Here is a 15,656-nt window from a genome sequence, read left to right on the forward strand (position 1 = left end):
ACTCTGCTGGTTATACAACATTCTTAAAAGCAATAGTTCAACATAATCACACAGTTTAATATCTTTAAATGATTATTAGGCACTTCAGATAATATAATCCACATAGTAAGAAGTGTTCTGTGTCTGCTTTCAGTTCTAACCAAGGGGAGTCTCCCATTTCTCTGCTTATCTGCTCGTCTCTCTCTCTGTGTGTAGGCCTTGAACCTGCAACTCCTGCAAAACACTTATACTAGTTACAAACACTCAAAAGCAATATACCTGTGTGACCTTATACTTACCCAGATACATTTAACACACATCTATTTTAATTCAAACATTATTATACATTTCCACAATTATGAGATGGTCCGTGAAAATTCTTGATTACAAACTACTACTGGATAAACCGGTGAAACTACTCCACCCATCTCCACCCCATCTCTCTCTCTCTCTCTCTAGCTCTTATTCTGCTTGAACCATTTGGTTATGGAAGGATCCCATGCACTGCCTGTAATATTGTAATCAATTCATCAAAAATCTTTTAGTTTCTGTTTTGTTGTTTTTCTGATATTTCTTGCAGTTACAATTTGACTGCACATCCAGGGTTGATATGTTGCGCTAAATTTCCAGGAACCATATTTTGGTCAGTTTTGCCTTTGTTCTCGTCATTGTGGGGTAAGAATTTTTCTCCTGTTGTACTTATTTACTACACTACAACTTGTCATTAATGGAATAAAAGTTTGTTAATTTACTGGTAACTTTTTTTTAGTTTGTGGCAGTTTTGTAGATGAATACGTGGCACAAGAAGACTTCATCAATGTTTAACCACATAAACATTTTTATACGCTTTATGGTCTGTTTACTCTGAAGGGGCTGGAAAATGCCAGTAACATGTGGCATATGAACTCTAGCAAGTAAAAGTGTAGGTTAACTTCATTTGGGAGCTATGTTGATATATAAAACACACTATCCCTACATTTATAACTCATGTATTGACGGTTGGGGAGGATAATTTTACACCTTGTTTTTACCTGCTTTTGCAGCAACTATCACCTGGATTACTAAATAAATGCCTGCAAAATTATTTGTATTTTAAAAGGAATCTAATATGATAAGTTAACAAGAAAGTCATTTTCACTTTCTGGAGTGTGATTTGGAATTATTTCAACAGTTTAGGCAATTATTTTTGTGCACTCCGAATATCTTCTCCTTCATTCTTGAATAATCAGTCAAGTAATCCCCAACAACTCAATGACATTTGTGTTCGCCATTAACCACGCTGTTTACCATGGCCATTTTGTTGCGTTTCTATAAGGTTAGAGGAATTCATTGCTGCTCCAGGAGTAATATATTACATCTCAACTCTGTGTATTAATCCCAGCCTAAGTTTCGGTACACAGGAGCCATTTGTTATTTGTTTAACCTTTCCTCATGAATAGGAACTATTTGTTATTTGTTTAACCTTTCCTCATAAATAGGAACTTGTTCAATTCAATTCAAGAGTTTATTGTCATTGTCCAAAGGCAACGGAATTGTGTGTGGAGCACAATTTTTCTCCTGTTGTACTTATTTACTACACTACAACTTGTCATTAATGGAATAAAAGTTTGTTAATTTACTGGTAACTTTTTTTTAGTTTGTGGCAGTTTTGTAGATGAATATGTGGCACAAGAAGACTTCATCAATGTTTAACCACATAAACATTTTTATACGCTTTAGGGCCTGTTTACTCTGAAGGGGCTGGAAAATGCCAGTAACATGTGGCAATGAAACCTAGAAAGCATAAAAGTGTAGGTTTAACTCATTTGGGAGCCATGGTTGATATATATTTAGACCAAAGGAAGGAACATGGAAGTAGTGTTAAGTTGGGCTACAGTCATTTAACACCAATTTCCAGGAACCATATTTTGGTCAATTTTGCCTTTGTTCTCTATGTAAGCCATAAAAGGCCATACATACATACATTTTATTCCACCCGTTTTCTCGTGATAACAAAATAATTTCCTCCGTTTTCTCGTGATAACGAGATAATTAATTTGAGATCTCGAGAAAACAAAACGATAGACAAATGCATATAGTCCATGATACGGAGCGAGCAAACCTATTATGCCACTGTAAAATCCCTTTGATCCATAATTTCTGACAAAGGTTTGTACACTTGATCTCAGGACCATCCTTGACTGTTCACTCACTCAGTATCAAGCATATTTACTGTATCATTTTGGAGCAATTCAGCCTCAAAGTTCATATTGTGAATTGAAAGGGCATTATGTACAATATTTACTCTACTGTAAAATTTCTTTGATCTATAATTTCTGACAAAGGTTGCTACACTTTGGCTAATCCTCACTCCAGTCCTGAGATCAAGTGTATCAACCTTTGTCAAGAGAGACGGGAAATGACATCGGCAGCAAGGACTGAGCCTTCGCACATGGGGCGGCTGCTCTACCAACTGAGCTAAACACCACCCTCTATGTGTACTTTCTGTTTTCTGTCTTCCAAGCGATTGGCACTTATTTTCACATGTTTTGGGAGTGTACCCTAGTGCCCGAATTTCAAAAGATGGTTGCCTTTAACCTCTCTAAGTTGTTTAAGATCAGATTGCCCTGTTCGCTTGCCACACTCATTTTGAATGACTTGTCAAGGCTGGGTTTGACACTGGACAAGAGAAGAGTATTCTTGGCTGGACTTACGGCTGCAAAGAAACTAGTTGCCACACGCTGGAAACCTCCACATTCACTCTCTTTTCGAGCATGGGTTTTAACATATTTGGATATTGTTTATTTGGAGTTGGCTCTACCGTTGTGAAACTGCATAGACCTAGCTATATTGTTCCTTTAAAATAAGATTTTAAAAATTTTGATAACTTTGTGAAAAAAAAAACAACCATATTTTCCCATGTCTACAGGGCAGATTCATAAAAGACAAATATGCTGAAAAAAACTGAATCAACAAAATTTTTCTACATCTACAACATATTCCTCTCTTTGGGGGTCACCTTGAGACCCCCAACTCTTCCATGTGTTCATAGGTGTTTGAATTAGTTAGAAACAATAGACAAAATCACAAGGAATCAACAAAACAAAAAGATTGCGGAAAGCAAAAAGACACATATGCTGAAGTGATAAATTCATTCTTCAAAATATTCCCCTCTCTGGGGTTCATTTGACCTTTACCCCAGCTTTACCATCAATGTAATCAATACCTGATTTTGAACAAGATTATCAAAACAACAGCCTACATTAAAAATTAAACATATATTTGATTATACAGCATAAATATACTAATGCAAAATTCACTGCATATCAGGGATGAAAACCTGCAGCTGCTCCACATGAAAAAATGAAAAAAAAAAAAAACTCCTTTACAGTCCCTGGATATCATCTGGTTAACTTGTACATGTCTGTCTTCACAGGGGCATTTATATCTACTCAGGATACGATGTCCAAACCCTGAGGTAAGGTTTCTGCAGGACAGACAAAACACATCAATTCTAATACATGTAAAAGAGTTATATATGTAAAAGAGTTACACCTACTGAACTGGAAACTCACCCAAGAGTAGCAATACTAATACCGTAGACCTATGCACTGGCTGGAGTTAATGTAAAACCAAATTGCTTTGGAATGTACTCATTGATCATGTCATTGGCCAGCCATTTCATAGGAATTTGATAGATTTCATTATCCATTTTGTCAGTTAAGTTCTGTTGTATTATTGATTGATTGTGTTTCTCTTTGAAGCGTTTGCCAGCCATGTGACAAAAACTCTGAGCCACAAGTGAAGGATGAAATGATGGATGAAGTGATGAAACATTGCTTGGACGACAGGAGGTGGAGGATCAGAGACCTACAAATGCAAACTGGGTGAGTCCAAACATTAAAAAAGTTACCTATTAACTTATCAAGTTTTTATTATTATTTATTTATTTTTATTATAAATTATTTATTCAGTTTTCACTGAAAGTACAGGATATTTACATAGATAACAACATTCAACAACATTCACAAAAGAACTTTGGACCAATGCTCACATTATTATTTTCTATGAATTATTGTCAGCACTGAATCCCAGACAGAATAGAATTTGTCCCTGGACCCCCTTAGAGTGTATTTTATTTTCTCTAACTGTATGAACTGCATTAGGTCATTAGCCACAGGGACACACTAGGTGGATTTTTAGATTTCCAATGTATTAAAATGTTTCTGCGTGTAAGCAGTGGTGTAAAAGCAATGATGTTTTTATATCTTTGTCTGTAAAAAAGTTTCATTTGATGTGTTCTCTTTTTCAGACTGAAATACTCTCAGCCAAGCACAATGAATGGGTAAGCTATTCTATTAAAACATATTCTGCTCTCGGACTGATTGAGTACAGACAGTTTTGAGTTTTGCATAAACAAATATACCAATAAACTTCCCCTACAAGAGGACAATGTCACAACCTCAGATGCACAACTCAAGGGCTGATGAAGATTTAACAAAAGGGTATTTATTTGTCCAAAAAACATTTAAACAAAAAGGTGCTTTCAAGGAGGATAATAAGTGCAAACAAGAATGCTCTTAAGGGATATCAAAAACTTAACACAAATCAATTCAATCAGAACATGAAATAACCTGAACACCAGCGTTATGCTCCAGTCTAGGGGTGCCTATAGGACATAACGTGAGAAGGCCCCATCTTCCCCAAGTGCCAAGTATCCACAACAAAGATGTTTTTGAATATAATGGGCCATGGAACCTTTCCACTAATCGGCTCACGGCTATGGCACACCCCTATTTGTGAACGTGAAAACAAAAAAACACAGGGCACACACTCACACACACACCAGACTGAGAAATGAATGTCATAACACCCCCACACCCAAGAATTAAACATATCCCTAAATGTTTAATTCCTACAGATCTGAGGAACACCTAGACAAAGCGACTATTACATTTTCTGTACCCTTCTTGTGGTGAATCTGCAGATTAAAATCCCGCAGGAGGAGAGACCAGTGCATAAGCTGCTGGTTAGAATTGCGCATATGTACGAAGAACACTAATGGGTTGTGGTCAATAGTCTGATTGTCCTCCTGCAAGAGCACAGCACCTGCTCACGTGCTGGCGTCAACCTCTAATTCGAAGGGTCGCGTAAAGCTGGCGCTACACAGTAACAGGTTGAGTGTGAGGGAGGCCTCACGGAGACGGCTGAAAATGAGGGACAGTGTGTGAAGATGGTCGGACCAGGTGGAGGAGCAGGCCACTACATCATCTAAACAAGCTTTGCAATTTTCAACGCCAGATAACACGATATGCATTAAGTGTCGGTGTACAATAACGGTGTACTGGTGGAAAGTGTAGGGTGTGACAAAAGCTGATATTTCGGAGGGCTGTGGTGTTAAAGGAACTTGCCAGTAACCTTTTAACAGGTCCAGCTTTGTCACATATTTGGCAGCGCCTACACAATCTATGCAGTCCTCCATCCTGGGGAGGAATAAACTGAATTTACTTTTCTGTAATCATTACAAAAAAGAGTGTGGTCGGGTTTCGGAACCAAAACACAGGGTGAGCTCCATGCACTAGTACTTGTAACAGCTAATCCATGCTCAACCAGATAACTCACCTCCTGTTGCATCATGGCCCTTTTAGTTGGATTTACTCTATATGCATGTTGCTTAATGGGTTTGTTTCCTGCATTAAACTACATGCTAAGAGTGCACAAGGAGTATCTAGTAAGTATCTCAGATACCCAAGGACTATTTATACATGATGTAAGTGAAAACAGGTAAAAGGTGACCTTGGGTATTGCAATTCAAAGGCGTAAATATTCACACAAGGGCAGTGAGGTCAGGTCCGTCAGGGTCTGAAATGGGAGGTGAAACATGAGTACAAAATAAAACAGGAAGGGCTTAAGGCAAGGTGTCTGTGACATACAGAACTAAATATAAAACACTAGACCTGAACATGACTAAAATGAACACAGTTGACTGGACACAACAACTAAGACATGTTGCAAAAATTAGTTGTAGGTCTTAGTTGTAAGATTAAGTCTTAATCCACAGTTTTTTTGTTCTCCCCCAGACGCACTGATGTGAACTCAGTGACAAACTGGAATGCTCCTCTGGTTTGGGAGGGGACCTTTGATCCAGTGGTTATTGATGCAATCTATAAGAAGATGGACCCAAGAATTGCTGTGGTGGTGTTTGCTATTGGCAAGTACGTATACAGCATATTCTCACATGATATTATGGGAAATAGGTTTGACCTGACTCACCGTTTCAAGCTGTAATCTAAAATCTTATAAACCTGAAAATGTAAAGCTGCTTCACATAAATGCTACTTATCTCCTGCATGGTGTAATCTGTCCTGTGTTATCTTTTCATGTCTTTTCTGGCTTGTTTTTTTCCAATCCAAACAGATACACACGTTTCGTGAAGGGTTTCCTGGAGTCGGGTGAAAAGCACTTTTTTGTTGACTTCAGGGTCACTTATTACATCTTCACAGACAATGAAAAAGATATGCCCAAAGTGAGTTGTTGTTTATTATATTTTAAAATATATTTGGTGCTTGGCATTGCTACACAGCTGAACATATATCAATAAATGCTACAAAATTGTTTAGTCAGGGGAAAATGCACATTATAAATATGAAGGAGAGATTTAGCAATTATAAATAAACACAATATTGTTTATATTAAATATTTTTTCATCAGCAAAGGGGACAGGAGGAGTTGAGGACGTGATTATCTGCATAAAACATTAACATTATGCCTTTAGCTGCCTATAACTCTATAACTTGTGAGGGGTCTGAGGATCAGCACCTTAGACAGCAGTCGAGACACAATAGTGCAAAACACAATATTATTCACCTGAACAGGAACACACTTAAACCTTTAAAACAGTTGAACAAATATTATTTGAGATCATTAAAGTTTTTAGTTCACTTTTGGTTGTGTGACCCAGAAACCTCCAGAAAGATTAAACTTTTTTGTGTTTTCTTAATTACTAACAATTTCTCTGAAAAGACTAAAACCAAAAATGAATTTATCCCACTGACAAATCCTGTCTGTACCACAGCCTGATAATTTGAATGTGAGCAACAGGGCCTGTGTATTTTACTCTCTGAGCTTGTTAAACAAATAAGTGTGAACAGGAAGCCATCCTACGCCTTCCTACAGGTACAGACGTCAAATTTAATTTGTAATCAATTCATTTTAATTTTGTTTTTATTTGACTGGTCAGATTGAACTGGGTAAAAAACGGAAGATCTCACTGGTCACTGTTCCTAGTGCCAACCGATGGCAGGACATAGTACTTGGCAGGATGAAATGGGCCACCGTCACTATCGACAAACAGGTAAGAGGTGAAATGCACAAAAAAGCATAAAATTATGTTACTGTGAAATTTCACAATTTATCCATGGTGCATTTAATCTCACATCACATCCTGTAATGTTTTCAGATCCGTAATGAAGCAGATTATCTTTTTGATGGACATGACAGTGTCTTCCACAACCGCTCTCGGGCGAGAGTCTCTCAGTCAGCTTGTCTGCTGTGCTTCACCGTGGCTACTATAAGGTTTTTTATTTCCTACAGTATATACATTTCAAGTTAATGGAAGTGTTTACTGATATTATATTAGTTATGTTATTTAATGTGCATTTTTATATTTAATTGATTCACCTATCATCCCATGGGTTGTGCAATTTATTTTTCTCATTTGATCAGGCAAAGCATTACCGCTCTCAAAGGTTCAATCAGTTATAGTTTCTGATCATTGCTCTCATAAGTCCTTATTTTACTGTTTTTTGTTTTTTTCCTCAGGTCACAAGGGATATGTTTCCATATGAGCGTCGCCCCAAGTCCAAGGCCTATATTCCTGCTGATGAAGGAGACTACTATTACACTGCTGCTGTTTGGGGTGGATACCTGGAGGACATGTACAAGCTAGTCAAGTAACCAAAACCAAATTATCTTTTCAGTTATTTTCATGCTATTTCCAATTATCATAAGGACAAGATAGTAATGATTGGGCAGAGCTGGTGGGCATTTAGATACTGAATAGATAACAATGGTTGGATGTATTTTTAAAGACCTGAGTCAGTATTATATATATTTCTGCCCTGTCCCTCATGACATTTTGCCACTGTTATGTAAACATCTTGAAATTAATGCTACAACTATTTTCTCTTACTCTGTAAAAAATTTTTTTTTAAATCCATCCCTCCATTATCTGTAACCGCTTATCCTTATATCAGGTTCATGCTGGGGCATCAGAAGCTTTAAAAAAATAAATGAATAAAAAGACAAAGGATGCTTTTTTAACTCTAGGAATAGATTCTCTTCTCACAGGTTCTAACTGTTCTTTTCATCAGATATTGTTACATGCAGTCAGAAGAGGACGCCAAGAATAACATTGAGGCTGTGTGGCAGGAGGAGAGTCACCTCAACAGGTTCAGTTTCCCAATTCATTCCCTTATTTTCAGTGTTTCTATTGTTCCCATGTCTTATGTACAGGTTTGACTAGAATCCATCCTGCCAAATAGATTCAGAACCTCCTTTTCTGTCTTTTTACAGTCTTTCTGCCAGATTTTCACGTATTTTTGAACTTTAAATAATGATAACTGCCTCAATTTTCTTGTCTGTAAGACAGCAGTTTATATCTAATCCACAGTATGTATACAAGCTACAGAATATACATATTTTATCTGCCTGTCTTTCTTACTCAGGTACCTGTTGTACAATAAACCAACTAAGGTGCTGTCTTCAGAGTACCTATGGTCAGACTTTGATCCATTACCAGGAGACATCAAAGTCGTCAGGATTTCCCAGTTGGTCAAGAACTACGCAGAAGTGCGGCCCAACGGTGGACAATGATGTCAAATCAAAGATATTCAGGAAACTACATTCTTAATAAAAAGCAAAATGAAGAAGTATTGGGCTAACTGGTGTGGGTTGAATTTTCTATTCTGTATAAATGAAGGCTTTCAAGTGGATTTCAATCTTGGATATATATGAAAAACAAAGATTAAAACCACACTACATGTGTACGGTCAGATTAAATGATTGACTCTACCGCATTTAATTTGTTTTGTTCTTTATTGTTATTGCCAAACACAGCACCACGCCTACATTCAGTTAGAAAAAAATTACAAACATACAGAAGATATATTATACAGAAGTAGTATGTTCCATGCATTCATTGCTAAACGTCTGCATTGAACTACATTTTTGTTCAAGTTTATTTGTGGAGCACACGTTCATACACATTACATTAACAGACCATTAATAAACATAAAGTTAAAAAAATTGAGCACACACACACCATGCTGTATGTGTACTATTATTGAAAGCCGTTTGAGCATTTATTCAATATCCTTGATATCGGACTTAAGGTCCATGTACTAGTAAGCTTTTTGTCCTCACTAGTAAGATGATTTTGCGCACTAGTAGAACTACTAGGGCACACCAGTAGAACGACTGTGTCTTACTAGTAACGTTTTTTACACTACTAGTGCCACTTTTGGCCTACTAGTGCGCAATCAAACCCTACAAAAGGTCAAAAATGCCTAACTATTGCTACTAGTGGGCATTTTGGTGCTACTAGTAGGGTCCAGGAGGCTACTAGTGCGTGACACATGCCTACTAGTAGGGCGGAACTCAAACAGGACTCAGAAGCTGAGGTGTCAGTGAGCAGATTTATTTGGAGACTAAAAAAGTCTCCCAGAAGAAACAGACCAACCTGGTGGACTCAGATGCACAACTCAAGGGCTGATGAAGATGTAACAAAAAGGTTATTTATTTGTCCAAAAACAAACAAAAGGCACTCTCAAGGAGGATAAGTATTAGTATAATTATTTTTTTATTTGACAAAGAATTTATTCAATATGCCTCTCATGAAAATAATAAATTAGAGTGGAGTGTAATAAAGAGTGTATGATCACCCTGGCCTCCAGCTCCACCGTAAAGAATCTTGTAGTTGTTTTTGATCAGGATTTATCCTTTAATGTCCACATAAAACAAATTTCGAGGACTGCTTTCTTCCACTTACATAACATCGCAAAAATCAGACATATCTTATCTCAAGCGGATGCAGAAAAACTAGTCCGCGCATATTTGTTACTTCTAGGCTGGACAATTGTAACTCTTTGTTATCAGGCTGCTCCAATAAGTCTCTTAGGACTTTGCAGCTAATTCAGAATGCTGCTGCACGTGTTCTGACAGGAACCAAGATCAGTGATCAGGTTTCTCCAATTTTGGCTTCTTTGCATTGGCTTCCTGTTAAATCTAGAATTATAATTTAACAATTCTCTCCTCACCTACAAAGCTCTTCATGGTCAGGCACCATCATTTCTTAAAGAGCTCATAGTACCTTACTACACCTCTGGAACACTGCGCTCTCAGAATGCTGGAATCCATGTGGTTCCTATAATAACCAAAGTAGACTGTGAGCCAGTGCTTTCTTCTATCAAGCTCCTCTTCTGTGGAACAAACTACCATTCTGAGTTCAGGATGTTATGGAATTTTCTATCCTTACACGCACTCCTCCTTACATGAGGTCATGTGTGGGCCTTGAGGTCCTCGGCAGTATTAGTTGTTTAGCTTTGACTGGGAACAGTAGGTGCCAGCTTATCTCAACACTGTGGTGACCAGGGTCGAGGAGACCTATTGCTGCCTTCCTAGACTCTAGATAGCTGCCGTTGATTTCCATCTGCGTAAACCACATCTGTGTCTCCAGACTGAATATGCTGACAAAACACCTCCATGAGTAAAAACACTCTCTTTGACTAATTCTGGGCGTATAGTATTTGTGTGTTATCTTGGGGTTTAAAGTCTGACCACTAGGATGAGTTTGGCAGAATGTGAGACAACTTCTGATGTACTTTGAGAGTGTCTCTAATTCTAAATAAATAGAGGAGAGGAGAGAGGAGGAGAGCAGAGAGAAGCCATTGCTATAGCTAGGCTAGTTAGTGTGACTCAACAAAACTGGTAAAAAACTATTGATTGTGGTTACTAAAGTTAGAGACCTGTTCGTGCACCAAACAGAACAAGTCTAAGGATAGTGTAGAGTATGTAGATAATCGCTGAAAATATTACAAAAATCTGTTTTAGGTGAAGAGAGCAGAAAGCACCGTGGAAGTAACACAGATAACTGGAACGTGACAGCAATACGCATACCGTAGTACATCAGCCATGGTTGTGTTTGCAAATCCAAGTTCATCATTTTAATGCATACTGGTCATTAGAAAACACCTTTTGCAGTCATGGTTTGCTGTCAACTTGATCAACTGATCTTGCTGTCAACTGGATCAATAAACAAGTAAACTCAAATGTCCACAGCCCACACTCACACACACATTCACTCAGGGCTATTAATGAAAAATGTTGCAGGCCTGGTCGAAGCTTGTGAGCGTGGAGGCCGAAAACGAAATGGCCGTTTCGCTGGGTTTAACCAGCACATAAACAAAGCACGTGCAAAGGGTTAATGGTGTACTCACGAGTCCAGCAACAGTCAGAGATTTTATGCTGAAAAACGGGCAAAAGGCAAGGTGCAGTTTCAGCGGCAAGAAAATGGAGCGTGCAGCAACACGGCGCGGTGAGCCACGTTCAAGTACAGCAGCTACAGTCTCCCTCAAAAGGTCCAGGGCTCTCCCGGTCCTCGCTCTCCCTCTTATGGCAAATGTCTGGTCCTGAATCACATAATTCCTCTCAGTAACTTAGTTACAGGCTTATTCATGGCGAAAAACCAACCGTAGGTCTTAAACAAATTAGCAATTGTTAACTGCAATGCAGAATGAACCATGTGAAAGTCTATGAGCAGGCTAAGCTAAAGGCTAGCAGCGATATGCAATTTAGCTCGTCTTTAACACATTACAATTACACAACAGTACTGAGTAATTTAAACACATGAATTTACCTCTGGCAGCTTCTCGAGTTTTTCTGACACATAAACCACGGGACGACTCTCCGTCCGTCTTGGGAGTTAGGAGTTTTTTACAGTTTACAGCTATCCAGCTCGGACGCCGATAAAGCAGCCTCTGCTGTCGCTAATGTGCTGCGGCACGTCGGTGATGCTAAGCATAGACATATATACATAGACATATATACATAGACATATATACATAGACATATATACATAGACGCCGCATTGAGCGTGTTGGTCGTTGGTCGCGATACGTCAACGGGTCTGATGTACTTTGAGAGTGTCTCTAATTCTAAATAAATAGAGGAGAGGAGAGAGGAGGAGAGCAGAGAGAAGCCATTGCTATAGCTAGGCTAGTTAGTGTGACTAACAAAAACTGGTAAAACTATTGGATTGTGGTTACTAAAGTTAAGAGACCTGTTCGTGCACAAACAGAACAAGTCTAAGGATAGTGTAGAGATATGTAGATAATCGCTGAAAAATATACAAAAATCTGTTTAGGTGAAGAGAGCAGAAAGCACCGTGCGGAGAGTAACACAGATAACTGGAAGTGACAGAATACGCATACCGTAGTACATCAGCCATGTTGTGTTTGCAAATCCAAGTTCATCATTTTAAATGCATAACTGGTCATTAGAAACACCTTTTGCAGTCATGGTTGCTGTCAACTTGCCCGAGCGGTCCGGAGGCAAAACACGAGAATGATTCTCCAGGTGGTAATGTATGTGTGTTTATTCCACACATACAAATCAAACACTTTACAACAATAATGATAATAATGATAATAATCCTCACAATCCAATACTCCAATCTCCTTCCAATACAAACTCCACAACTCGCTACTTCCCACTTACTGCTGTCCTCCAGAACCATACATAAGGGCCACGTTCCCCGGGGACCTGTTTTGACGTGACCCCATGTGAAGACAGAGCAGCAGGTTGTGGTAAGTTTACCTTTGCATTGTTACGCCCTAGCTCAATCCACAATATACTTTTAACGAGTCTTCATACTCGTGTATTTAGTCTGTGTGTCTGTGTTTTGTGTGTTCAGGCGGTTGAGCAGCGGCCGACTACGAGGCGGACTGGCCCCGCGTCCCACGCCATGTGTCTCCGCCCCCGCTGGAAATGCACACCTGAATATGATTACCCAATAAATGTTCTTTCTACACATCTCCTATGCGTCCTTCTTACAATATGTGCATGCACATGGGGGTGACGGCGAGCCCGTCGTTACAGTTGCATAGCTAAAAACTGGTGTGTTGATTAAAGAAGCAATAGCTTTAGTAATTGTGGGTTCCATTACAGACTCAAAATGGCCAGAAACAAAGAACTTTCTTCTGAAACTTCTCAGTCTATTCTTGTTCTGAGAAATGAAGGCTATTCCATGCAAGAAATTGCCAAGAAACTGAAGATCTCTTACAATGCTGTGTACTATTCACATCACAGAGCAGCAACAAACTGGCTCTAACCCGGATAGAAAGAGGAGTGGGAGACCCCGGGCCTAACTGAACAAGGGGACAAGTACATCAGAGTATCTAGTCTGAGAAACAGACGCCTCACAGGTCCCTAACTGGTAGCTTCATTAAACAGTACCTGCAAAACACCATTGTCAACACTGACAGTGAACAGTGAGGAGGCGACTTAGGGATGCTGACCTTCTAGGCAGAGTGGCAAAGAAAAATCAATATCTCAGATTGGCTAATAAAAAGAAAAGATTAAAGCACAGCTTACTTTGGAGGGCAGAGCTTCCCCCTGATCTGGGCATGGGAATGGGGTTTGAGAAGCATCATGCTCTCCGGAGGCCCACCGCTCGATCTGGGTGGGTCTCCAGTAACCACCACCACCATCCCCTGTCATGGGATGGCTGGGGCAGACGGGGTGTCTTGGTCTCGCCACCGGCAAGAGAGCTAATATAGCTAGCATTAGCTAACACGTTAACTAATGTTGGCTAAAGCTAAAGGGCTCGCTGAACTTGGCTTAGAGGGTAACGTTCTGGCAATGATATCCTTGTCATGGTCTAACTTTGGTCCAATTTGTGTTCTTGCCTCTAGTTCTAGACAACACAGTACATAGTGTAACCCCAGTCCCATGTAGCTAGGAAATATTGACTGACAAATAATTGGGGTGTTGTAGTACAGTGGGACGGGGCCTGAGTTCGTCTGGAGATGGCGCTACCTGTGATAAATGTGATATAAAATAACTTGGCGGTGCCTCCAATAACGTTTAAGAAGTAACACAAAATTGGTACTTCCCCTTTAAAGTAAAAGTTCACTTTAACCTATTTTATACTTATCCAAAAAGTATCACCGTTGTAAGTACAACACAGAATTTAGTGGAAACAACAATAATTATTTATTACAAAGTTACGAATTGGATGTTCAAATTAGTCAAATAGTTCACTGTTGACCTTTAAGTATGCATTGATAACAGTATTCAAAACTCTCATATAATGCTCTGGAAGGTATAGCACACAAATGATGAACCCAATGAGAGAATGTGAGATCAAATAAACAAGTAAACTCAAATGTCCACAGCCCACACTCACACACACATTCACTCAGGGCTATTAATGAAAAATGTTGCAGGCCTGGTCGAAGCTTGTGAGCGTGGAGGCCGAAAACGAATGGCCGTTTCGCTGGGTTTTAACCAGCATAAACAAAAGCACGTGCAAAGGGTTAATGGTGTACTCACGAGTCCAGCAACAGTCAGAGATTTTATGCTGAAAAACGGGCAAAAGGCAAGGTGCAGTTTCAGCGGCAAGAAAATGGAGCGTGCAGCAACACGGCGCGGTGAGCCACGTTCAAGTACAGCAGCTACAGTCTCCCTCAAAAGGTCCAGGGCTCTCCCGGTCCTCGCTCTCCCTCTTATGGCAAATGTCTGGTCCTGAATCACATAATTCCTCTCAGTAACTTAGTTACAGGCTTATTCATGGCGAAAAACCAACCGTAGGTCTTAAACAAATTAGCAATTGTTAACTGCAATGCAGAATGAACCATGTGAAAGTCTATGAGCAGGCTAAGCTAAAGGCTAGCAGCGATTAGCAATTTAGCTCGTCTTTAACACATTACAATTACACAACAGTACTGAGTACATTTAAACACATGAATTTACCTCTGGCAGCTTCTCAGAGTTCTGACACATAAACCACGGGACGACTCTCCGTCCGTCTTGGGAGTTAGGAGTTTTTTACAGTTTACAGCTATCCAGCTCGGACGCCGATAAAGCAGACTCTGCTGTCGCTAATGTGCTGCGGCACGTCGGTGATGCTAAGCATTGACATATATACATAGACATATATACATAGACGCCGCATTGAGCGTGTTGGTCGTTGGTCGCGATACGTCAACGGGTCTGCCATATTGGATAAGGCAGATCTGCCCGTAAACTAATACAAGGGCGCCCAGGGCGCAAATGTGGCCAGGACCGGCGCTGTAAGCACCAAACCAACGTATGTATTTTTCTAATGCTGAGTGTTTACAGCTACTAATGTGTGTAACACTGTTACTGCGATGATAAATCTTTAAATATTTATATTTAACATTTAATCAGTGTCTATAATAACCAGATCCTGAAATGCAGATGTGACATGAGGGTTTCTGAATGAAGAGCACTAACGTGTACATTACACGTGAACATATATACATATATATAGTACACACACATATGTATATATATATATGTGTGTGTGTGTGTGTGTACTATATATATGTATATATGTTCACGTGTAATGTACACGTTAAGCCTCACAAATGTAACATTTGTCATAAATCCATTACAAG

The 15,656-nt window shown here is 39.3% G+C and overlaps 1 protein-coding gene across 1 annotated transcript; it reads left to right on the forward strand.

Moving 5' to 3' along the window:
- Nucleotides 1-317: 317 nt before the first annotated feature.
- LOC104939769 (globoside alpha-1,3-N-acetylgalactosaminyltransferase 1) lies at nt 318-9,035 on the forward strand. The gene is given in 12 exon segments (XM_019254281.2): nt 318-654; nt 3,395-3,436; nt 3,723-3,845; nt 4,271-4,303; nt 6,039-6,173; nt 6,376-6,484; nt 7,199-7,312; nt 7,418-7,477; nt 7,480-7,533; nt 7,780-7,910; nt 8,331-8,408; nt 8,685-9,035. Coding segments are annotated over 10 exon segments (933 nt in total). The 5' UTR covers nt 318-654; nt 3,395-3,436; nt 3,723-3,774; the 3' UTR covers nt 8,833-9,035.
- Nucleotides 9,036-15,656: the final 6,621 nt, after the last annotated feature.

This window comes from Larimichthys crocea, chromosome VIII, assembly GCF_000972845.2.
Source record: "Larimichthys crocea isolate SSNF chromosome VIII, L_crocea_2.0, whole genome shotgun sequence".
Lineage (NCBI taxonomy): Eukaryota > Metazoa > Chordata > Actinopteri > Sciaenidae > Larimichthys > Larimichthys crocea.